The sequence below is a fragment of the Orbicella franksi genome, chromosome 11 (assembly GCF_964199315.1).
Source record: "Orbicella franksi chromosome 11, jaOrbFran1.1, whole genome shotgun sequence".
Taxonomy (NCBI): domain Eukaryota; kingdom Metazoa; phylum Cnidaria; class Anthozoa; order Scleractinia; family Merulinidae; genus Orbicella; species Orbicella franksi.
This window is the reverse complement of record NC_138155.1, coordinates 5935418-5960914: the sequence shown is the minus strand read 5'-3', so window position 1 is coordinate 5960914 and position 25497 is coordinate 5935418. Positions and strand designations below refer to the sequence as shown.

The window sequence follows — 25497 nt, the reverse complement described above, 5'->3', positions numbered from 1 at the left end:
TTGCACTAAATTTGACAGAAATTTTGCAGCTAAATTGAAACGGCACACGTCATCTTACGTACGCATGGCTGTGCATATATGGAGACTAGTGTGCACGCTATGTTATAATATGCTCTGTTTTCTTCTAGTTAGAATTAAATGAATCACATATTAAAGTTGAAATCAAAATTCTCAAACTCATTAATAATCCATCAAGTTTAAAGAAAAGAAATCACGACCGTGACGGTGTTCGGATATCTGATATTGATTAGCATTAGATTTTTATGATTTTAACTCTCTGTTTTCTCCTTAGTTTTAGTTTCGATTGATAAGATATATCAAACACTCAAGACAGTGTTCGATCACATTTCCAAACACCTCAAAAAAATACTCCGCTACGTGTCATATTTTCAACTCTCTTCTCGGTGTTTGGAAATGTGGTCAAACACTTTCTTTCTTGTTTGATATATTACATGAACTGCAACACTGATACAAAATCCTTATCAAAATAAGAAATGAACTTAAAACTGCTACCAAAGGTATTCAAGGGTTCCCATTAATATCAACAGTATAAATTGAAGGTCTGTATGCATATCCATCTTAGGTTGAATTTTAGGCTCTTTAGTCTCATTTTTTGTATGTGGACTTCTCTTTAGCAGAAAAACATTGCCCTGTAATTTTTTTTCGTTGGGTTGCTCTTCATATTCGAGAAATACCGGTAATGTTACACCAAAAAGGGCACTTTTTGTTGAATGTGAAACGAAAGAAACCTTTTAATATACCCTCATGGGAATCTAACAACCTAAGAAGTTTAAACACAGTATGACATCGAAAAATTGAAAAGGGAAAATGCCTATGACCAAGGCTGTGGTCTAAGAAAATTTACAAGGAGCACAAAGGTTCCTGACCATGAAACCCTGGTTGCCCAGCACTTAAGCTTATTATGAAAAAAGTGAGTTTTTCCAGTCGCCCGAAGTCAAAAGTTAGTCGCCTGTGACACCCAGGCACTTCTAGAGCACAGCCCTGCCTATGACTGTTCAAATTGTAAAACAAAACAATTTTAATACTAAGTTGCATCTTCAGTTTGGTTCTTACTTGTATGCAAGCTCGATACTTTCATTTTGGGGTTCTTTTTGGAGGTGGGCAACAGAAACTACATGTAACATTAGGAGGTGACTTACTCTTCCTTTAGGAGCTTATAAGGAAGTTGGTTACAGGGAAGTCAACCAGGGGTCTTCAACTGGAGAATTATTGTCTTCATGAACCACTAAATTCACACAATTAACCTTTAGATGATTTCTACAGAACATTCAAGCAATATTCGCAAAAATTAAGTTGCCAAAAAAACCTTGTGGCAGGTGAGGGAAAGTTGAACTTGAAGTTATCCATAAATTATCTCAATTAAAACAGAGGTTTCGTGTTAGTTAAAAACACACTAACACCACATGCTTTAAGCATTCTTACAAGGTTTGACATTAACTTTCTTGAGAATGCCTAAGAATTTAATTGCAGGGTCACTTAGAGAAATGAAGTAACACGAGTTGTTTGAAATAGTATTCCAGTAGTAACTGTTACTGTGCTATGAGTAGATTTTTAGTAAATAATTTTTTAGCCTCTTCAAGGTGTTCAGTTAGTTGGGGTGCAGCGCACGAAAACAGCACTGCGCCCCAACTAACTGAACGCCTGGAAGAGGCTAATAATTTTTGCACTCATTGCTCAAACTTTGAGCAGAATCCATCTTAATAAGTTCAACTTCCATAAAATTGATCAAACAGTTTTATTTTTTGGGTTTTTCCATTCTTACCTAGAAAATTCCTACTGTATTACAGACATTTAACTTTTGTGAAGAGTGCAAGGTAAAAAAGGCAAGTCCTGAATAATACTGACAATAATATTTCAGACAATATTGTTACATTGTATAAAAATATCCTCTGAGTTGATTGAAAATATAAAAAATAATTATATAACATAAATTTGTAATTACTGATCTACTAAAGACTTTTTAAGAGACAATAATTATTGAACTATTAATAACTTCATTATTAGTAGTGAATTGCATTGTACTTATTAAATTACTTTTCTGGCATCACTTTAATGAGAAAGTGTTCATAGGCAGCAATAAATCCATCTGGGTCTTCCCAATGTGGGTAATGGCCGATGTCTTCTGATAAAGATTTGTATGTGCCTTTAACAACTAATTCCCTGTTGATAAATTGAGAAATGAATAACTTGATATGATCTTTGAGAACTCATTCCAAGGCCAAATTTATGCTACAGACAAGTCATCCAACACAAAATGTATATTTATTTAGGATGTCAAGTTTATCCATCTGAGATGATTTATTTCTGCCTGAAACAAATTATATCTGCCTGAGATGGATAAATTGTCCTAAGTTCTAAGTATAAATCTGGTGTTCATCTGCATTTTCTTCAAGATGTGCTGACAGATAAATCAGCTGAAGATGAATTTGACCATAATTTATTCATCTAGATTTATTCCTTAGTAGAGGATTTATCCATCTTGGGCAGATGAATAACCCTTCTCAAATGAATAATTCTGCCCAGTATATAAATTTGGCCATTCTTAACCCATGCATGGCACAGCATTAAGGAATAACCAAACTAATCCAAATGCTAACCTTCACCCTAAGACAGCAATGCGAATGTCCCATAACAAAAGGCCTGATGAGGAGAGCAATGTCATTATGCATGTTTGCATCACAAATCTTGGTAAATTTCAATCTGTTCTGCTTGCATGGTTAATATATAAGACGTTTGTCATCCTCACTTCTAAGGGGAGCATCAGTCATCCAATTGCAACATATGCATGGCTAAACAGATATTAAGTGAATAGCCCAATTTCAATTATTAAAATTCAGCCTAAAAACAATAGACCTCAGCATGAGGCTCTGGGGAATAAACCCCACATACTCTGTAGTTATTTTCCGGAGCCTCATGCTGAGGGGTATTGTTTTAGTGGAATTTTAATATATTGAAATTGGTCTACTATATGAAGAACAAAATAAGATGTTTATTTTAATTAAATCACCTGTACTTAGTGAGTGTTTGAGGAGGATTAATAGGATCTGCGGGTCCATAAATAAAATGCACTGAAATAAGAACGAAAAGGAGAAATTTTAAAAAAATGACAAATAAATTATTTACTTAACAAATTATATCTGCGATTCAATAGGCTGGCAAATAGTCAGATTTTATTAACAAGAGTATATTTTATGAACTAAGAATATATTTTACCCATTTATTATTAGTATAATTCATTTATTGCCCAGCTCATGCATACATATTTCTCTCTTTTTAGTGAGACATTTTTCCAGCCAAGAGTATTATAATTCTATACTTAAATGTCTTTCACCTTTTAATTTCCAACATTAAGGGGCACTCATTTATATCTGACTGTCATCAGTTATGTGCCACCCACTCTAAATAAAGCTTCCTTAATTAAATAAATATTAAACACCATCTTCAACTAGGGGAAGTTACCTTCATGAACCACTAATAAAAAACTGATTCTCAGAATTAAATTTAAAAAATGCAGGCATATTTAATATTTTTGAAAAATGTCAATAAAGATTGTGTCTGGGCTCCAGAAAACATCTACCCCCTTGATCCCCATGGAACTGGCCAGTTTCCTGTTCTGACCCACCTCCCCAACCCCACTCAATTCTACTTTTTGCCTGTTTTTTCAGACCTCTCCCCAACTCCCTTAGAATTTCCAGTGACCTCCTGCAAGGTGGATGTACAGGTAGATGTCAGCACATTACAGAGATGACATGACTTTGCAGTTACCTGGCACTGTGGTTGTTTGCATGATGCCAACCCATCTTCCTCTGTGTTCATACCGTTGATTTATATACTGCAGAATGCTGAAAACAGATTGAAATGATGCACCACTGAACATGCTTTTTGGCCATGAAAAAATGTATTTTATTAATAACAAGCCCACAGAATGCTGAAAACAGATTGAAATGATACACCAGTGAACATGCTTTTTGGCCATGAAAAAATGTATTTTATTAATAGCAAGCACACCAGGCAAGTAAATTGACCTATCCTCTGTGTAGACTTATTCACACCAACATGCTGTTGTCTTGTTTACTTCCTCTTCAACTAAAATTATTTGTTTGTACTGCACATGTAGTAAACTGACTAAGGTCCAAGTGTTTCAAAGATACAATATATTTCCTGTATGCTGTGGGTACTGATTACAGAACAATTTTGTTCATAAAATTAATAATACTTTGTTTTATAGGCACATAATTTCCTGTGCATAGAGAGCTATGGATAAAGTATTTGACACATGTTGTACACATTGCAGGCCTATGGTTCTAGGTTATCAAAATCTTCTGTACAAAACAGTTCTAGCAAACTGTTAGACATCAAGCATCTTTTTCTTGTTTTCCCATTATGAGGTTAAATATACTTACTTAACTTTTAGTTAACGACAAGGAGCATGTTGCTCAGTAACTGGCGTGGCGGCATGGTGTTGACGTTTATTAGCGTTTTTGGTGGCATGATGTGGCGTTTGTTTTGTTGCTAAGGTTTGCGTTACTGTAGTAGGCCTGGTGTGGAGCAGTTTCCTGTGCCTGCGGGTCAGCAGTTTATTGTTGCAAATTATCCATGTACCTTTACATGTGGTGGTAGTTTTTACTGTGCGTAGTGTTCGGGGCATCTTGATCAGTTTTAGAGTTTTTTAAATTTATGATTTTCTTTTCATTCTTTTATACAGTGGAAGCCCTCGTAAGGGGACACCCATGGTATGCGAAAAAGCTGTCAGTAACTGGAGCTGGCCGCTTACAAGAATAGTTTTCGTATATGTAAGCGGCCGCTAGAGTTGTAACGGAAAGATGGCCGCCTACAGGAGCTTGCCCAGCTCACAATATACATTGGGAATACAAAAATACCACCAATTAGTAATTATTTTTTTTGGCTTTATTGCTTTGTGCAATGCCATGATAATGGCAATAACGACATGTATACAGTTAGAACTGTATATTGTAGTACCAGGACCGGCCCTTAGTGAATAAAGCCATCATTAACATAACAATTAACAGTCTCACCGCAACAAAAAAGCAGTAAATTACAGTTTACAAATATTCATAGGTATCTTTCAAAGTCAGGCCCAATTCCTTTGAAGTGTCAATTTACGGGAGCTTAAAACAAAGCAAAAGTCTAGATCGTAAGCCCTCCAAGTGTCCGAGGCCACTTAAGGGAATGTCCGCTTAGGGGAATGAGTAAATTTATACAGAGTTTGTAAGAGAGTTCAAACAGGATTTTGTGAAGGCGGTCATTAGTAGAGCTGTCCACTTGTGAGTGTCCGTTAAGAGTGCTTCCACTGTAATAACAATTTCTTTTTCAAACTTTGTGCGTGTTCTCGTCCATCAGCAACATGCGTGCAGGAGGACACTGGCAAAGCAGAAACACAATTGAAAGGCAAACTTAAGGAAAGATCCAGCTCCTTCATGTATGTTTAATGAAGTGTACACCTTCCACATAAACTCTCCTAACCAGTACTTATATATGTACCCATGTATATGTTGTGCTCCTGCACAAAAACAGCTGTTAATGTATTATAACTCACCTTGGTGCCACAAGATAACCATCTTTATGTCTCATAATGGTCCAAAAGTCTTGTAACTCTTCCCTTGGGGGTCTTGTGTGAGGACCAAATACTGAGGCAAGACTACAAACAAATTAGGAGAATTAAAAATGTAAAACTTAATCTTCCTATCATGCTTAAGTCAATACCTTTGTCTTGTCGTAAAAAAGTGAAGCCTTGGAGCCGAACGGCTCATAATTACCAGAGCATATCCCGGTTTCTGTAGCATGAAGCGGTTAGGAGTATTTCTACTCCCCCTGGACCGGATGCTAGTCCATCACAGGTGACTCCCCCGCAATTTGTTAGGTTTCCCAACAATTTGCCGGTACCTATTTATACTCCTGGGTGGAGAGAGGCACTGTGAGAGTCAAGTGTCTTGCCCAAGAACACAACACAGTGTCCCTGGCCAGGGGTCGAACCCGGACCGCTCGATCTGGGGACGAGCGCACTAACCATGAGGCCACCACGCATCCACTTTGTCTTGTCATACAGTGCGTATACTTGGTCCCTTCCGAAAGAACTTTTCCTTCCTATGCTGATGTCAAAGCCATATAAATAAGAAAATGCTAAAATGATCATATTTTTAATTGACAATTTATTGACATGTTATAGACAGATTGCTGACAAATTGCCGACAGTTCACTGACTGTCAGCTGACAATTCTATTTGTTGCAGAAAATCAGAAAAACTGCCAGCCAAATGTTGGCAACCAACTATTGGCATGGCCAACTTGTAAACAGCCAAAAGCTGTCAACCAACAACCAATGGAAGATAAACAAATGGCCATGCAACAAAATGGCTATAATATATTTGGGAAATTTTGGAGATGCAAAAGCATTTGACTTCAGATCTCTAACAGTACATGTATGTAATTATCAATTACAGCGTAACATTGTAAAGTTTTACTTCATGGAGAGAGCATTTTCTTCTACCTTCTAGCAAACACAGGATAACTTGTCAGTCTTGCAATGAGAGGTCCGAGCCAGGCATTTAACGCCAACTATCATAATGCAAAGTAAAATGACATAAAATTTCAAACTGAACAGCAAGAAGAAACATTTTTATTAAATTAAATTAAAAACAAATTATGTAACAAAAGTATCTAGTCTTAAAACAGTTACATGTAGTTTGTATACATGTATGCATTATAACTCACAGCTAGCTCTGGGCTCAATGTCACTGGAAGCTTGCAACTATGTATTATAACCAGCAACTACAGTGACAATTGTCACATAGCAACTCAGGGCATCTTCATATGAGCCTGGTCAAACAGGCTGGCTTAGTTGGCTGGCTCATCTTGCCACTCTTTCCTTAGTAAAAGCTCTGATGTGTTCATATGAGAAGCTATGCTGGCACAGTTATACCGAGATCTTGGTTTTTGGGACCAACATCCTGGCAACCGGAATGAAAATGAATGCACAGACACTCCAGTCCAGGTACCCAGGATGATTTTTTTTTTTGACAAAATAGCTTCGCTTTCACAACATAGCGGCCAAAATGACATAATTTTCATCTTGTATGTATTTCCACTACAGAAGTATGCAAATTACCTTTATTAGTAAAGTTCTAAGAGTCCACAAAGCTACACTACAATAGTTGCAAATGATACAAGTTTACGTTGCATCATTTTGGTTTTGTTTCTTGAATTTCATCCTGGTCTACTGGGTTAAAATTTCCCATATGAAGAAACAACAAAATTTGTCTCAGTAACTGAGCCAGCCCAGTTACTAGGCTCATATGAAGAAGCCCTCAGAGTATAAAAATTACCAAATGATATCTCCACTGAGGAATTAAATTAAAAAGACACTGATCTTGAAATCATCAAGAGTGCCATCTTCAGTTAGTTTCATTTTGTAGACAGCTACTTCAAAACTTCACAATAAAGCCTTGGCTATAAACTAAGTCACGTTGAAATACTTGCAGTTCTGTAATAAAAAAGACCAACCTTTTGAATTACTTTTGGAAAGTGTGTGTCTGGAAAAATACCTGTCAGTAGTAATGAAGGATTATAAAAAGGTGTTGATATATTATATTATTATAACTTAATGATTTATAATACAGATAGGACCCTGCACGTGCTCTGATTGGTCAAAAACCCATGTTTATCAGAGTGTAAAACATAAAAAAGTGTGTTTCATTGTTTTTCGCTGCATTACCTCTATATCATAAAGCAAATGAAGAAGCCTAAGCCATGTATTACACTGTGATAAAACATTCCAAACATCTGAGAACACTCGAGAAATGTAGAAGACACTTGCTTGCGGCTCATGTTTTCTACATTTCCCTTGTGTTCTCAAATGCCTGTCATGTTTTACCACAGTGTAATACACGGCTTAGGTTTCTTTATTTGTTAAATAATTTATGTACACCTACCATGGCAGGCCAGAGCAGTTCTAAACAATAACTTGTCAAGGGATTAGAAGTACCAAGTCGCAGCTGCATTTCTTAGTCTTAACTCTGGTTTATGCAGCATAAAAAAGTGACTAGGTTAACTGTGTGACTCTGGATCTCCCTAGATGGGATGCTCGCCCATTGCAGGCATGAACTCCTATAGCGGGTAATTACACTCAGGGCTCAAAAAATAAAAATTGAATTCCAGCTTTGGGATAAGTAGCTCTCAAATTCTGCTTGTCCTGGGGAAGTCATAGTTTCCTCTTTTAATGATTTAGTTGGCAGACTAACAGCTTGCCTGATCACTTGCCCAGCAGGCAAGTGGGAATGAAAAGTTACTTGCCCAGCAGGAAAATCTTCTTGTCCCGAACAACCGGATGGCACTTTTTTCAAGCCCAGATACTTCTTCCATTTACCCAACATTCCATCAGAGTGAAGAGACTTTTAACACCATACAATAATGAGTCAGACTAAAAATGTCTTGCTCAATGGAAGACCACAATATGCACCAAACTCATGCAGGCTTAAACCAGGACTGGCATACAAATGATCTGATTAAGATACCGTTTTGAAAGACAATCACTGCTAATCAAAAGAGAATTTCCTGGTAGCCATTATTATTTCAAGGTTAAGCAAGAGAAACTGTTTGACTTATTAATAATTACCTTTTCTTAAAGACACTAACTCGTACTGCTAGATCAATGCAGTGTCTGAATGAACAATGTCCAACAGGACAAGCATCCTCAACAACAGCAACCCAGAATGAGTGGAAATTACTCCCAGCTTATAAATGGGCTACACAACAAAGTTACTAGCACAGTCAGTTTTTTGAAATACAAATTACACCTAGTTGACCCTTTAAATATGCACTGTTGCTGACTTATAATATTGAAAAAAGCCACCTTATTAACAAAGGTTATTTAATGATATATTTGTTTTATTCAGTGATTATACACGTACCTCCATTAGTTAAGCACAACGACTCTATTTTGGTGTAATCTGTTGGATCCTGTTGTTTGCTTTTTCTGTCTTCATATCTAAAGGATGATAGAACAGCAAAATGTTGAATGACTTAATAAATCAGTATTTTGTAAAAACAATTAGAAAATAGCCCAAAGAAAATATAATCACTGATTGGTCAAAAATTAGTTACAAAAGATTGAAAACATTTTCACCAAGCTGCTCCTGAGTTGTAGAAACACTCTGGAAAGTTTGGATGAACTGGAAAGAGCTGTAGTAAAGCCCGCCTGTCGACTTGTGTCCCCACAGCATTTCTCATTCTCCCAAACTTCCACTCATGTTTCTATTCAGTAATTAGAATTTGAGCTTGAGATTTCTACCCTGCGATAGTTGACGAGGACCCAGCCCGAGTCAACTATCACACATAGAAATCGAGAACGAATAATCTAATTGTTTTAGTATAAATCTACTGCCGGTAATCATTCAAAACTGTATCTAAATCTTCTTCACAGACTCTTCAAAAACGCCAAGAAGCGGCAGTCATTCTGTTAGCAAGGGCACACTGCTATGTTACTTCAGTACAGTATTGTACTGTAATTGTGCTCTCAACTGATCAGTGATTATATTTTTTATTAATAGAAATTATCCCTAAAAATGTAACAAATGTATGCAAATTAGGAAGGAAAATCTATAGGTGATTTAATAAATTACCTTGCCAACATCTCCAGGGCAACTGTATCACCCAGATCATGGGCTAAAATGTGAACCTTCTGTATTCCCAGATAACGTAGAAATTCTTCCTGTAATGAAGCCTGTTCCATCACTGTGTATTCTCTTTCACGCTTGATAGAACAAATTGATTTAGGATTAATTTCTGATCTGTAATCGTGAACAAACATCTTGAAAGTCTACAGACAAACCAGGGGTGGGAAGGACTCCCATAAATATAAAAAGGTCAGGGATGTTCATTGTCTCACTTAGGGGTGTAAATCAATGATTTTAGTCTCACAAACAGGGTGTTCAAGACAAAATGCCAAAGACTAGTTTTAGCCATCAAAGTATCTTTTATCGTGCACTCGAAGAAATAATACTAATAATAATAATACTAATACTAATACTAATACTAATACTAATACTAATACTAATACTAATACTAATACTAATAATAGTCATAGTCATAGTCATAGTCATAGTCATAGTCATAGTCATAGTCATAGTCATAGTCATAATAATAATAATAATAATAATAATAATAATAATAATAATAAACGCTGTCATTTCCTATTTGAGTGCTAATACTCTAGGGGTCAAATAAAGTTTTGGCACTGCAACTGTGAGTACTATCGGTACCAGAAAAAGTGTCTACTTATAGTAGCACTGTTGGAGTAGTGTCTGTATGTACCAAGTCTGAGAATGTGACAAAGTGTCTGCTTAGGAAGGATGTCCCCTTATGGGAGATTAAAAAGTACATAGTATTTGAGTGTGTGTGAGATCACGACTGAGTGTATGCTTACTTGCTTACAGGGGCTTTCTCCCTACAGTTGGAGTACAACAGTATATTGAATATATTGACAGACTTGTAAATATAATCATTCATAAATTACTCACTGGTTTATCACTAAATCCTAAGCCAAGCATGTCTGCAGCAATAACTCTTCCAAAACTTTTCTTCAGTGGTTCCCAAATCTGAAAAGTAATGTTTCCAGACGGAAATAACTGCTGCAATGGCTGCTTACCACAGATCTTACATTTTTCATGAAAAAAGCCTGTCAAACTCTTTTACTCTATGCACGCAACTACAGTATATACAAGTACTATGTAAAAACAAGGATACAAAGATCTGGAAAAATCTGACAAACTGGCTCAAAGATGCATTGTAGTTAAGGGATGGACAATGTTTATATGGTAACAAAACATTAAGGTTGAACATTTTATCTTTCCATATTGCCCTAGAGAACTGTTGTGTACCTGAGTAACCTATGGAAACCAATCCCCCTGCATCCCCCCTCACCCCCCCCCCACCTCCTCCCCTCTCAAAAAAAATTATTTGCATACCTTCCTGTCTGTATTGTGTTCCTGAAGATATACAGTGCTCCCCCACCCCCTCTTTCTGGAATTCCAGTTTAGTTACAAACTTTCATTTACCAAGTTTGGTTTTTGAGACCCTCACCCTCTTGGAATTTCTAGTAACCCTCCTTGGTTGGATATGGACATTATCTACATGCATGAGTATGCCCGTCTTCTGATGTATGTAGCTAGATGCAACCGTAAGAGTAGATTTGCAAGACTTTGAAAGTTTACGAAAACCTGAGCTGTAGACTTGGGTTTACAATTTTTACACTTGCAAGTTCATTCCATATCTGTTAGTGAATATTTCTTGCATACATTAGCCTGGTGTAATTAACAAGGACTTCTATTTTCTACTATAGTCATGCCATTCTTTACCCAGCAAAATGCAGCGATGCATTAGAAATGTGGCACCTCATTCAAACCAAAATAATTCCAACCAATCAAAGATTAACTAATAGAGTGGTTTTCATTTGAGTGTTGAAAAGTGATTGTTTTTGCATTGCTGCGCTACACGATTAGCTTAAAAAATTCATGCCACTTTTTCAACCAATCAGAAGTAAAACCAAATCAATCATGACCCGTTCACACGTTTTCTTGCACTTCACGTCAGCTACATGTTATTACTTTGAGTTTTGATTGGTTCACTGTATTGTCTGTGTCCTTTGTGACTGGTCAGAGTGATTGCTGTGGTTCTGGTTTTGAGATACTCAATTGAAAACCGCTCTAACATAGCTAATGATGTACAGTGTACATGTAAGCTTAAATACCTTTGACCAGTCATAATTACTTGTTGGAAATCCATGGATACAGAGAACTACAATACCATCATCTTCTTTAAAACCTCTAAAATCTGCAAATAATTTCATTCTTCAGAAATCGAGCACAGCAGAAGTTAGGACATAACCCTGACTTGTAAGTCAACAAAGACCCCTTTATTCCAAGGATTTCAAAGGGGTACTTGAAAAAGCCTTGTCATGCAAAATTCTGAAATAAAGTTGACTTTGATTTTATGTAAACTTGTTACAGATAGTATTTTTCTTCGACAAAAGCGCAGATCATTTAATCGCTTGTAAGTCTGTCGCAAAAACACGATCGAGATATTCGCGCCAGTATCAAAGCTACGACCAGCTACTTGTATCATCATTGAATCTCACCTTGATAAAAAATCGCGTTTCCCTTATAATTAAAATACTGCCCCATGTTTCTCCACTCTTCTAGCCTTTTAGAGAAACGTGGTGCTGGTAAATTGATAAACGTAGCTATTGCAACCACACCAACGGCGCATACAAGTTGAATGGAGATCGCCATTTTAGCGGAGCCTGACCGCACACTGCAACCGAAGATCAGACTGCGTGCAAGAAACGTGATCCATCCTCCCCTCCCATGACAGTTGATGAAACGACTTAGTAACCGCGTACTTGGCGACGGTGGAAATCGACAAGATGTCTGCCACAAGTAGATCAGCGAAAAAACCCACAAATGTAAGCTGAGTTTTACATTTGTAAACGCAAAGCTGGTTTGATCCATTTCCGATTTGCATGTGTAGCTGACAGAGTAACGATTTCTTTTATTCCTGGGCAGATTTTGGACAAGAAAATCCACAAAAATCCGAAATATGAACACGTTGCTGCAACCGTCGATACTGGTACGTGAAAGATCGGAATGTCAACGTTTTTTTTCTTGATAATGAAAATCCAATTTTTGTAATACAGGACTAACAGTCTTTCAGAGTTAACAATTTTTGCCTTAAAATCTATCTGCAGGAGCTAGTGTTTCTAGATATACGCAGAAAATCGAAGAAATGCGGAAAAGTAAGTTTCTATAATCCGACAACGACTACAAATAAAATATAAGCTTACAATATTAAAGTAAGCTATATTTATGTTTAATGGCTAGTTACCTAGTTCCCTGGTTGTTTTCATTGATTTTTTAATATTCGTATTCACATTTCGGGCAAGTAAACTACAAACCACGTCAAGTTGTCTCATAAATTGCAGTTAAATTAATTTCAAGTGCTTTAGTGTTCTTGAATGGAATTGAATTAAACTGCGACCTACAAGTTAAGCGTTTAGTACTTGTTTCTATGCATACTTCATTTTTGTTAAGTGCTTGTATAATATAGATGTGCTTTTACAAAGTAACAAACTTGCAGTAATCAAGAAATCTCAATGTGATCTCTGGCTGGATTATACAACTTGTATATAAGGCCCAGTTCAGACAGCAAACTTTTCATGGGCTGAACTTAATTTGAATTTGGACGGACCCAAATTATCAAAAGTATGCCTGTTGATGCAGATGTTGAACTTACTTCACCAAACTTAATTTAGTTTTAACCAATCGACCAACGTCAGCATGAAAAGGTCAATGTCTGAATCGAAGTCGTTCCAAGGTCGAAATTTCAAGCTAAGCTAGGTGGGATGAACGGCTGAGCCATTCCAACTTCGAGTAGCCGTTCTTAACTGATTCAGACACTAAACTTTTCACATACATGTACTTAATTCAACATATTAGGTTCACTCATGAAAAGTTCAGCATCAAAACTGGGCCTAAGAATACTGTCCATATACATGTGTGACTTTAGGTTATTAGGTGGGCAGGTCTGCGTCAGGTTAAGTATTCCATACTGCAGCCAGGGCATATCAACGTTTCTGTAGCATTAAGCAAATTGAGGCTACTCTGCAGCATTAAATTTGCTTGTACCTTTATAAACCTGAGTCAAAATCTTGACCTCGGGAACTTCAGATACCTATTATATGGTGTAACACCCGTCCTGGGGTGGGTAAAGACATGGTGAGAGTACAATTGTGTACATTAATTTAATACCTAGGAACACAATGCAACAATGATCCCAGCCAGGGCTCGACCCTGGACCATCTAATTATCTACTGAGACACTGAAACTTTCTGGAAATATTTGGCACATGTAGGTAGGCTTTTGTTACATTTAGTGTGACTCACATGTAGCCGTAATGTAGGTTAGTTTCAGAGTTTTGTGGTGTTAGGGTTCAGTCTAGAGTTTTGGGATTAGCATTCTAGATTTCAGAGCTGCACATTAGTATTTAAATCTGCTTAGCCCAATATGGATATTGTCGAAAAAAAAAAAAATGATCATTTTAACAGCTATCAAATAATGATTACAATTATGCCATGTCTCACAGATTACAAATACAAGAAAGATGAGATCTTCAAGAGAATGAAGGTTACCACTTTAGTCCAACTGGTATGTTACCAAGCAACATTTTATCTCAGAAAAATTTTCTTTTGTTTTTTAAATTGTATCTTTATCATTAAACATTAATTTCCTTTTTCTTTTTCATTATTAATTATTAAATGAGTCTGACATTTTTTGTTCAGGTCCTTCAAGTTGCTGAGGCTGTTAGTTTGGAGCAAGAAAGAAATAGTATGTCAACTGCTGGAGGTTTGTACTATCAGCGTCTTTTGCTTGTTAATTTATAATTTCCACAATCATTTTGTCTTACATAGTTGGTCATCATCACCATTCCTCCTCATACTGTACAGTATGTTGTTCGGGTCTCTGGAACGTGTGCTGTCTCAAGATCAGCCCTCTAAGCTCAGGAGGCTTAAGGCTTAAGGACTGCCTAAGGTGATCTTGCAGAAAGTTGTCTACTCACTGGTAACCCTAATGCCTTGTAGGCATGCTAAGAGCTTGATACCTTAATTAATAATTATTAAGTTATTTAATAATAGTCTTTTAGCAACCACACTCTGTCTATTTGAGCCCCAGAGGATAGCCATCAAGCCTGGTCTTTATTTTCAATACCAGTAAGATTAAGTCAGGTGCTCAATTTCTCGGCAAAGCTGGTGTTCAAACCTAAAAAAATGTGAGGCACTTGGCATGTGTCTGTGACAGTGAAAACTGCTAAATCTCCCAGGTATTTTCTTGTCCATCTGAGGTGAAAAATTATGTGCACAAGGCTAACATACATGATGCTCTTGGGTTTTTTTGCCAGGTTCTTTGGATTCCCTCCTTTCACAAAAACCAACATTTCCAAATTCCAATTCGAACTGGACAGAGGACCCGCATGAAAACTGGCTAAGGTTGATGGGGCTTCCTCTTTAAATATTGTAATTTATTTATTGTGTAATGTAATACTTTGTTCTTGTATAAAAGGTGAAAGTGTGATGTCAGATGAAACAATCACAGCTGAAGACAAAGAGACCTCTGCAGAGGGGGAGGGAGTGCCACCCCTGAATCTAGAAGATGACGAGGCACGGCCAGATTCAACTGCAAGAAGTACCGCACGTTCCACACTAGAAAGGTAAAATTTATATGATACTCAAATGAAGGGGGAGTAGGAAAATCTAACATGATTCAATTACGGAATTGGGAGATAAGCGCAGGCCTGATGGGCCACTCTGCTTACATGCAAACTTATTACCTTTCTTACCAAACCACAAAATTTGTTTACTTTTGGGCACTCTTCATAGTGGCCGAAACTTAGATCTGGGACACTCAGTAGAGGTCCTAGGCCAGCATCACCAGCCTGAAATGAATGCAAAGAGCTACTAGACAGTACAAAGCTCTGTGCATGCATTGCTTGCCTGTTGTGCTGTCCTATGATACAGTAACTGTTAGTTTTAGTGGAGTTTGAAATAATTACAGCGAATTGCATTTCTCTTCAGCCTAATACATGGTGTTGGAGAGGTTGATATCCGAGACAAAGATGAAAAAGATGGCAAAGACACCAGCTATGAGGAAGAGCAGTCTTTGGTTCCTGAAGTTGAGTCACTACCTTACCTTCTGCTAGATGTCAGGGACGAGGATGCATACCGACAGTGTCATATCATAGGAGGTGAGTACTTGAATGTACTCCTCAGGTGGTCTTACTTGGAGTAAAATAACAACAACAATCTTTATCACCAGATTAAAAGTTTAACTTAATTACAACATAATATATTAATACAAATGTGAAGGATCAATGGCAGAGGCTTATTTGCTCAGCCCTTTCCCTTATGCAAAAAGTTGTGTGCTCTGAAAGGCCAAAATATTACATCCCCCCCCCCCCCCGTTTTTTTTTCTCTTGGGCAAAAGGGCCAATCTTTTATCTGCCCTCCTCCCCTATCTTTTTGGAGCACCTCTTTATCTACCACTAATATACCTAGGGTTTAGGAAGTATGAAACATCATCTTACCAGCACGGAGAGTAATAATTAGACTTTTCAGATTGTGAGACAAAAATTAACATAAAAAAAAATGTGTAAGACAAATTTTGAGCTATTTTTGATGTCACATTTTCTTGGTTTGCGAAGAATCTGTCTTACAGACTTTTATTTTACTTTGCATGAATGTTAAATTAGAGCCTACTTCTTATTCCTGAAATTTTGAGGTGGAGACATACGTGTAGATCTTGAGAAAAACGTCATTTAACCTACTAGTGCCCAGTACTAGCTAGTCTCTACGTAGGAATTTGGCCATCCATTTAGGCCATCTGTTGACATTTAAATTGTTCAAGTTTCACAAAGAAGGGTAAAAGATTTAAGCAAACAGTAAATAGAGAAAGGAAAAACATCTTGGAACATTTTCCAAAAGAGTTAGAAGTTGGGCTGTTATATACCATCAAATATGTAGTAAGACACCTTAAATGGTTACCCTAACTGGCAAAAATGCTGGAAGGGGTACCAGTAGTGGACTGAGTATCCAGGGAGAAATGGTGCAAGCCTTTGGTTGGTGAACTTAAGTGGACACCTTTCCTAAGCAGACAGATTGAACTGCTCTCTAATGTGTCCGTATTACAGAGCTCATTCTTAAACCTACTAAATAAATGCTCTTAACAATTCCTAGATTTGAAACAAACCTGGTTTCAAGAAGTAAAAACAATTCTATTTGTCAATATTGACTGTCCTTAAAATTTAATTTGCAGCACTTAGTTATCCAACAGCAATGCTGACAAGATCATACAACTATTTTACCAAGGAAATTCTCACATTTGTATCCTAATACATGTATGCCTAACACTCCACAGTGAATGCATTTTGTTTCTGGTGTGGGATTGGCCTGGAAAGGGGGCAGGCAGTGGATTTTGAGGCATTTTGGTTTGAAATTGGGTATAATTTGCACACTCTGGCTGGGTAGAGTTCTTAGAAGAAGCTACATATAACATCTTTAATTATCATTACAATTAAGATCGTCAACGTCATACATTGTGCAGTTTTGCAGCCTACATAAAAAGTAAAAAAAAAAAACTCAGCATTCCCTTTAACATTGGTCTGGATTAGGAAACTGATGGCAGTTCTAACTTATTGATTTATTAAGTCAAGTTTGAAGAAGAGCATCCAATTTTAGGTCGAGTCTGAATAGGGTCAGGAAAATCACAACTTCTAGTCTGAAACAAGGTAAAGGTTGCAAATAGCTTGCTGCATATGGGCTCCACCCACTTTTTCTGGGAGTAGCTTTATTATTACGGTTAGACCTACCGTCCACACTAATCCGTCACGAAAATGGCGCTTTTCGAAAACGTTCTTCGAACCGGAGGAATTTGAAAAAACCGGCTTTGCGTTTTAGCGTGAACGGAAAACATTTTGAAAACGGAGCTTTTCGATAATGACTGTGTGATTTCCCTGCTCGAGTTTTCCTCAAACACAAATCCATAGTGACCGTTAATTGTTGCGTTTTTAAATTTCTCCAGCGTAGTATGATCGGAAAACATTTGATGCGTTTTCAGTGAATACGCCGTTTTCAAATTTCTCCGGCGTAGTGTGGATGGAGCCTTAAGTTTCCTATGGAAAGTGAGTTCCTTTCTTACGCTAGAATTTCCAGTTGTTTAAAACGCTAATATGACCACCCTGAAAATGTGTTGTAGATGTAACTTCTGTTACTGTACTGTATGATTCTTAACGTTTAAAAAAACTCAACAGAAAAATAAACTAGGAAAAATAATTATCCTTTATGATGAGGATGAGAGATTAGCACCAGCCGCAGCGACAACGTTTGTGCAGAGAGAAGTAGACAATGTTTTCATGCTGTCCGGAGGTGAGACGAGCATTTTGTATCTTTGTCAGGTGCGATTAAATGAGCTCAGTCACGGTTTGCGCATGTTGAAAAGTTTTGCCTCAATTTTTCAAATTCGTCGTTTGTAATCCGTGTCAATCTTCTCCATCCTTAGCCATCCTTGTTCCTTTATGGTTTATCACTATCTCTTTGGTGTTTTTCTATCGTACTGAACTGTTATTTTCAGGTTTCCTACCATTTAAAGGTTATTTTGTATGTGGCCAAAATAACTCAAAATACCGTGACTAAGCGCCTTTGACATTTCTATCCTTGATGTAATATATCAAACACGAGAATACACGTAATATATCCAAACACCGGAGCGGAGTATTTTTGACAAAATTCGAGGTGTTTGGATAGCCGATTAAACACTGTCTCTCTTGTGTTTGATATATCTTCTCAATCGAAACAAAAACTAAGGAGTAAACGGAGAAGTAAGATCGTCAAAATCTATGCTAATTAAGACCGGGTATCCAAACCCCCTTTACGGTTGTGATTTTCTTTGTTTTAACTTGATGAATTCTTAATGGTTTGAGAAAAATTGGTCTTCTTGCGCTCAATACTTTCGCAGCTCTAGGGAATTCGTTACCTAGCAACCACCAATGAGAAACATTTTGGTGTCAACTCTTGAGCATCTCTAGCGAAGGAAGACTTCTGAAACTCATAGCCGACCAATGTATTGACAACAATATTTTACAGGTCTCAAAGTGCTGTACAAGAAGTTCCCTGAAGGTTTACTAACAGGTCAAGTACCGCAATCCTGCTGGCCCACCCCTCCCCTCTCAAGAAAGTCATCGGGGAAAGCTAGCAGTGCAAATCGACCCAGGCCGCCAACATCCGCTGCTGAACGAAAATGGTTCTTTCCAGAGGGTATCCTTTCGTTGTCTTTAATTACTTAAATGTTGATATCAATTATCACATTGCCTTATTATTAGTATTCACACCGTGGACTGACCTGCAAACCAGAGATAAAATGGGAACTCTGCTGAATGCTTTACCTACAGTACAAATTACTTTCAAAGTCGGAGTCGTGAAAGCTGCTACACTAACGTAGAACAAACACTTTTCAGTCGATACCTGCAAACCAGTCCTGCGCTATATCGATGACTTAAAGTTATTATATGGCAGACATGTATTTTTTATTTGCTTGATGGAATCTTCGTGGGATCCTGATGTGAAAGTCGGAAAAAAATGGATATAGCTTCCCATTCTCCGCGCTTTAGCCGTTCAAAATCGTGAAAGTTCACTTCCGGTTGGGTCACAAACCGCGCGTGGTGGAGACCTGGTACAACATGCATACAAGACGTCAACAGTTTCATGCGAGATGCGAAATGTGACTTCTAACAAAACCAACAAAAAATTGACTGACAGTAGATGGATCGAAATTGACAATAACAGATCAATTAGTTTCAAGCACCAGAGACTTGAAAAACATTTTACTTGACTTTGACCATGACCTCCCCTCAGGTTGGCGAAAGTCCAGAGTCACCGACGACAGTACATGTATATTCTCGTTCAAGGCACCCAAGTTAACCTCACTCTCACCTTAAACTACACAGTAGGAGACAGTTTCTTCTTAATATGAACCTCTTTTGTTCTAAGGGTTAGGGACATTGCTTGTGTTTTTTCCCCTCTAGTTTCGTTTGCCGAATTATAGAGAACCTGTTCAACGGTGCAGGCCGCGACAAGATTTTCTCAGGCGATATTGGAGGGTCTAAAACACAGGTCACGGGTCATTGTTTTACAAATACTGGGACAACCCTAATCCCTTCCTAATGCTAACCTTAGGCCTAAGTACTACACTAAGACAATGTTTTAGGCCTAAATACTACACTAAGACAATGTTTATGCTTATGGTTAGTATTAGTAAAGGTTTAAGGTTGTTGCAGTATTGGTAAAACAATGACCCGTGACCTGTGTTTTAGACCCGCCAGATATTGTAAGAGCTCTCAGATGTCATGTCAGCGGTTTTGCTGCTAAACAACTTCTCTGTGATATATCATCCACCAACTGCACTACACACGTAGGGCCTATGAAAAGTTGATCACAGAAGTCCAGATAAGATTCTTCCCTTGACATGTCTTCAGATCTGATGGCACTTCAAGAAAAACTCGACGATGAACTTCTAAGTCAAGACAAGTCGAGTAAGTTGTGGTCAATTTCGTTCCCAGGGTCTCCCTTCCCCGGAAGAAGAGAAACCCTGGGAACAAGGTTGCCTTATGGTTGAACCCCTCTTGGTGGAGAGATCAAGTGCAAACTCTGTCGGGCTTGTTATGTTGCGCTTGTAAACGATAATTTAGTGTTAAAGCGCGTCCCCCCCCCCCCCCCAGTTGTGTCAGGTTTTCGTATCTCCGGTTAGTCGCAGTGGTTCTGGAGTAGAGCGCATTACTGTTACTTATTAACAATTAGATTTGGAACTCGAGACTTCAAAGAATTACATTATGAACTCGAGATCTCTATCGCGCATGGAAATTGAGACCGAATAATCTAATTGTTTTATTCTAAATCTACTAGTCGTTCAGAACTTTATCTTCATCCTCTTCTCAGACACTTCCAAAACGCAAAGAAGCGGTCGCCATTTCCGGTTAACAACTGCACACTGCTAGGCTACTCACTATCTGCAACTGAACAGATAGTGAGTGGCGGAGCCAATAAGAGAACGGCATCCGTGATAGAACACTGGTAGATTTATGCTAATCGCTGATATATTGTTGTTCCTTCACAGGTCGTCAAAGTTCCCGGATGTCCAGTCGATCAGGAGTCTCGTCGGCGAGCAGAGCATCCACTGCCGCCAGTTCAGCGACTAGTCGCAGTAACAAGCCTGTCTGGAAATAGCACCTTTTCTGTCCAGTCGACAGCACCCCTCCTCTCATGCAGCACGTGAAGGCCTGGGCCACAGGAATAGCCTCGTTTGAACGTCGAGCTGCCTTGATGTTGTCCACTGAGGCGAAGTTAACGTTCATTTGTCAACGATTTTACACATAGAGCATGTGTTGTGATGGAATTTTATTTATATTTTCGTCACAGGACATTACATTAATTTCCTGCTTAACAGGCAGTTGTCGCTGGTACGACCAGTGATGACGCAATGATCGATAGAAACTGCCTCTTTCGATCAGCAAATACGAGTGAACCCGCAGTTTGGGGAGGAGTAATTCACAAAGCGAATTTTGATTGCTCACGAGTCTTTGCGCCATATTTGATTGGATAATAAGAGCCCGAAATATTCTTAAGAGCTTCTGCTGCCCGGAGAACCTGGGTACAAGACCGTGGGCGGCTACAGTCCAGTTCCGTCACTTGAAACTTGAATGAAAAGTGCTAAATTGTAGTGGAGATACAAAGCTATCTCCAGTCTCTCCCATGTCGGCAATTATATATGCCTGCAACAAGTAACGCTATGAAAAATACCTGGACATTCAAAATCCCAATTGAACTTATCACAAGGGATGTATTTTGTACCTTTTCCACATTTGATTTATGTGTTTCGGGGTTCTTGGCCTGGCAAAGAGTGTATATACTTTGCTATTTAGGTCCTCGAACCGCAGTGTGTCAATGCGTCTCTCGATCTGTCTTCACTATTGTTGTGAATTAAACAGCGAGCAGTCTCTCTTTTCCTTAAAAATCCGTGGGAAAGAACGCAAAACAAGGGAGCGTGTGAGCGTGACCTGCGAGCGGCGATGCCGCGAGCTGCGCCGAATAGCCGACGCCCGCGCTACTCGCGGCTTCGTATATCATGCTGGCATGCTCATGACTGCTCACGTGTGTTGCGTTGTTCTTTGCATTCTCTTCCACAGATTTTAGAGCAAGAAAGAGACTGCTTGCAGTCTACTTGTAAATAAGTCTTTGAAATTAATCTAGAGACTCACTTATTATGAAATATACCGTCTCCGTCATTGGTTTCAAAATAATGATCAATTATTGCATGCGCGGGCGTTGGATATGAGGTGATGTATACCGACGGGTCTGTGTTCCAGAGCCTCGCTCCCCTTTCCAGAAGCGGGACTGTGCTCGCCTCATTTTCGTAAATTTGTATAATTTTAACTTTTAATCCAGGGGATATACTAATCCTGTGTAATTAACTTTCGTCCTATTCAGGCTTACCTGCCCGTGAGCTGATCATCTGGGCAATTCCCCACAAAATGCACTACTCTTTGACCTGACGTTGGGAAAAAATTATTTGATTCTCATAAGTTAAAATACGGAAAACTCTTGCTCATATATAATTGACCCCCTCCCCTCCCCCCTCGTTCCTCGAGCTTTTACGTTAACGTCCAACCCTTGGAGAGAGAGGGGGGTCTTGGATTCCGCCATGCACGTGCACCATAGACTTTTTCAGAGTTTTGAAAAGAAGATTTACGCTGTCGTAAATGCTGAGACTCTTAGTTTTAGTCGCCGTTCTCCGAGGCTTGGCCTCGGGGAACATTGAGGGTGGAGGAAAAACAAGACTCTTCGTTTCCCTTTGGGCCAGTCCTTAAGTGCCTTTAAACGGGTAAACAATTAAAAGTTATTTGTTTTTGCAGGTTAACGGTTACCATGTCTTTGTTTTCCTTCTTCACGAGGTTATGTAGGGTTTTTTCCATTATGGCGTAGGTTTATGGGCAAACTTCACGGCTAAACTTTCACAACTCAACTAAACTTCACGTGTGGACATTGCAGATAACGTTTACGGCTAACCCGACTAGTTTTTGGTGGCTTTTTTAGTAAAAAAATTAAAGTTCGTCAGGGAACAATTTTGATAAAGATTTCAAGGAAAGATTCGTACACTGGAGTGAACAGATTTCAGTTAGGGAATGAAGAGAGAAAGGGAATTTTAAAATTAATTAAAGCGAGTAAATTGGAGAAAGGTGTCTGGACCAAGTTACGAAAAGATTTCAGAACTGAAAAAACTAATACATGCATACTGACGCCTTTCAGAGCTTATTTTATCGCATCGAGCCTACGTATAGCACGCGCTCCGATGAGAGGCATCTGCATTCGCGCGCAAGATTCCAATGCACTCACTGCACACGGAACGCTAAATAATTTACTTGTGCGATAACTTAATTCTTGTGGGAATTACCGTGAAAGATTTCTTTATAATTAAAACACGATTTCTCAGGACAGAAAGTGCTGAACTATCCAGAGGCGCAGTCTTAAAGTGCCTACAGTTTTTATGTATTGGACATTATGTGGACATTATGTTTCTACTGATAGCAGTGAATTGCTTAATTGATTGAATTGATTGATTAATGATAGCCTTTTACTTTCGCTTTTGAAATTGATTTGTCTATTGTTCGTGTATAATTGTTGTATTATTTGCGCCCAACACATTGACATAGATTTTCGTTTTTCTCAAAGGGAAATACTGCGAGTTCGAGCATGAAACTTGGCATGGTATATGTTTTAATAATGATATTTTAAGGCGGTAAAGTAAAATAATCGGAAAGTGAGGTACCAGGTGCATTTTTATGCTGTTAAACATGACCAATATTTTGCCGTTATTTTTCACACGCTTCATAGGTGTTTTTAAAATGGTTTGGAAAACCACTATATCAACGTATCTGAGATTAGTTTAAAACGAGGAATAAATTAGAGTGGTTGTTTCATATTTGTGTGAAGTTTGAAGTCAATTTAATTTATTTTAAGACTTTAGCAGCGCTTCGTCCTCGCACCTTATTTCGGTCATTTTATTACACGAAAAACCGCACTTTGACCGCGCTTTCAAATTTTCGCGAATTTCTGAAAAATAAAAATTCGCTGGAACCTTATAATATGATTTTTAGAATTAGGTCACCTAGTCTTTGGGCAAAATATGAGCGATTTGCCAAATGGGTCGTTGACCGGCGTTTCTCGATCCTAACAGTCAGCCATTCTTAATTCACCGCGAAGGTAAACTAACTAATAACGTACCTACACTATCACCGCTTACCGACGTTTGGATCGAGTTTAGTGAAGTTTTGGTTCAAATATCTGACCCTTTCCAGGCACGAAAGAAGAGTCCAAAGTCAAGACAGCGCACGAAAACCGCCGATTGCCGCAAATGCAACAACAAACAACTTCGGAGACAGTAACGATCAGACGAAAATCAAGAGTTCTTTTCGTCCGGATCTCGCGCCAAGGTCGAATAGCGTGTCAAAATTAAAGTCAACGACGCTTTACGAAAACCTGTGCAAGAGATATTAAAAGCATTCTACAGGAAAGTGGAGAGGCTTGTTGATAAAAAGATAAGAGCAGTAAATCTTATAGGGTTTAATTTACTGGAGATCGCAAGACTGTTTTGGTTGGAATAGTGGTGGATGAAGTTTTGGCTGACTTACCTCGAGTCCAAGATGTTGATTGCCAAGAATTGGGTCTCTTTTTTCCAAGCGGAAGCCAAGATGAAGAAGGAGAAGAATCGGAAGCAGAAACTGGCGAGGAGGATGCTGCCAATTACGATAAAAACAGCAGCTTTGACGAGAAAGACTCAGGACCTTTTCTGCTGTGATGCTGTAGGATTACCGTACTTAGGAGCTCGATGTAGCCATTCACTGTTCCGCAGCGTTTCAGTTAAACCTCCATTAAAGAGAACTTTGGCGATAATTACTGTAAGAAACGTGGTAAGATAGATCTAAGCGGTTAGACGGCTCCTAGCGATGTCTGCTAACCAGAGCAGTCACTGGACAAAGTGTGGTGAAAGTGATTTTGTTGCTAACTGTGTTTGCCATAGCCGTAAGCTACGTGATCAATCAATAATCAATCAATCAATCAATAACTTTATTAATGTGTCAAATACATTCTAGCCGAGGATAAAAAACCCTCTACTAATAGGGGACACATAAAATAAATAAAATAAATTATAAAATTTAAAAACCTAAATTTGATATTTACAATAAAAAGAGACTAAAATTTAACTACATTATTTACAGTAATTCCAAAAATTCTAAAATAATTCATTCGTAAGTAGATCATGTGCTACATAAAACACAGTTCTCGCATTCATGTTCAATTTTCTGTGAAAGATTAGGTAACGTGATCTGTCTTTTAAAAGACTGTAGAGACGGTAAGTTTTTTAAGTTAGTTGAGAGTCGATTCCACAGCATAGGTCCAATATATCTTAGCGAGTGTTTCCCATAGGTGACAGTATTAAATCTGGGAATGTGGAAATCTGCGCTTCTAAGGTTGTAATTAGAACTTTTCAATGAGAACAAATTTTTGACGTTTGGAGGACACAAATCATGCTTCACTTTGGACATCAAACAAGCTATATCCTGTAGTCTTCTTTCGTAAAGAGATTTTAAATTAGCTTTCTTCAGCAGTTCCTCATAAGTAGATTTACTATCTCTGAAGGCTGCACGCAAACCCCTCTCCAGGGTGCGTTCGAGTTTTCTCTTGTCATTTGCTCGGCAGAAATACCAGGTAAGATGGCAATAGGTGAGATACGGAAGAATAGCAGCCTTAAAAAGGTGTAGTTTCGCAACGGTGGGTACTAAGTTCTTGAGTCTCATTAATACACCT

At 38.2% G+C, this 25497-nt stretch overlaps 2 protein-coding genes across 3 annotated transcripts; one reads left to right on the top strand and one right to left on the bottom strand.

Annotated features, from left to right (window-relative positions):
* Positions 1-1737: 1737 nt before the first annotated feature.
* On the bottom strand, positions 1738-12558 carry LOC145502398 (mesoderm-specific transcript protein-like). Its single transcript, XM_081481717.1, has 11 exons — positions 12172-12558; positions 11785-11867; positions 10556-10633; positions 9659-9789; positions 8948-9024; positions 7542-7582; positions 6529-6596; positions 5579-5680; positions 3787-3863; positions 3029-3089; positions 1738-2181 (listed from the first exon to the last, which is right to left on the bottom strand). Exons 1-11 carry the CDS (start codon positions 12542-12544, stop codon positions 2052-2054), a joined length of 1221 nt encoding a protein of 406 aa, XP_081337843.1. The 5' UTR covers positions 12545-12558; the 3' UTR covers positions 1738-2051.
* Positions 12396-21290, top strand: LOC145502407 (centrosomal protein of 41 kDa B-like). Of its 2 annotated transcripts, XM_081481727.1 has the most exons (12): positions 12396-12498; positions 12599-12662; positions 12781-12828; positions 14175-14236; positions 14371-14434; positions 15149-15296; positions 15661-15830; positions 16898-16965; positions 17892-18006; positions 18724-18894; positions 20112-20168; positions 20750-21290. In XM_081481727.1, exons 1-12 carry the CDS (start codon positions 12460-12462, stop codon positions 20857-20859), a joined length of 1116 nt encoding a protein of 371 aa, XP_081337853.1. In that variant the 5' UTR covers positions 12396-12459; the 3' UTR covers positions 20860-21290. The 2 variants fall into 2 exon arrangements, with proteins under 2 accessions (XP_081337853.1, XP_081337854.1); XM_081481728.1 differs by lacking the exons at positions 12396-12498; positions 12599-12662 and adding an exon at positions 13845-13939.
* The last annotated feature ends 4207 nt before the right edge of the window (positions 21291-25497 follow it).

Bases quoted from the DNA above. Each gene is read 5' to 3' on its own strand.
- LOC145502398 (XM_081481717.1), bottom strand. From the start codon at position 12,544: ATGGATCAAACCAGCTTTGCGTTTACAAATGTAAAACTCAGCTTACAT. The intron at 7,583-8,947 runs GTACGTGTATAA...TACTACTGACAG, and splicing joins GTTGTGCTTAACTAATGGAG to GTATTTTTCCAGACACACAC. The intron at 6,597-7,541 runs GTTGGTCTTTTT...GCATTATGATAG, and splicing joins TTCCAAAAGTAATTCAAAAG to TTGGCGTTAAATGCCTGGCT.
- LOC145502407 (XM_081481727.1), top strand. From the start codon at position 12,460: ATGTCTGCCACAAGTAGATCAGCGAAAAAACCCACAAAT. The intron at 15,297-15,660 runs GTAAAATTTATA...ATTTCTCTTCAG, and splicing joins GCACGTTCCACACTAGAAAG to CCTAATACATGGTGTTGGAG. The intron at 18,895-20,111 runs GTATCCTTTCGT...ACATGTCTTCAG, and splicing joins AAAATGGTTCTTTCCAGAGG to ATCTGATGGCACTTCAAGAA.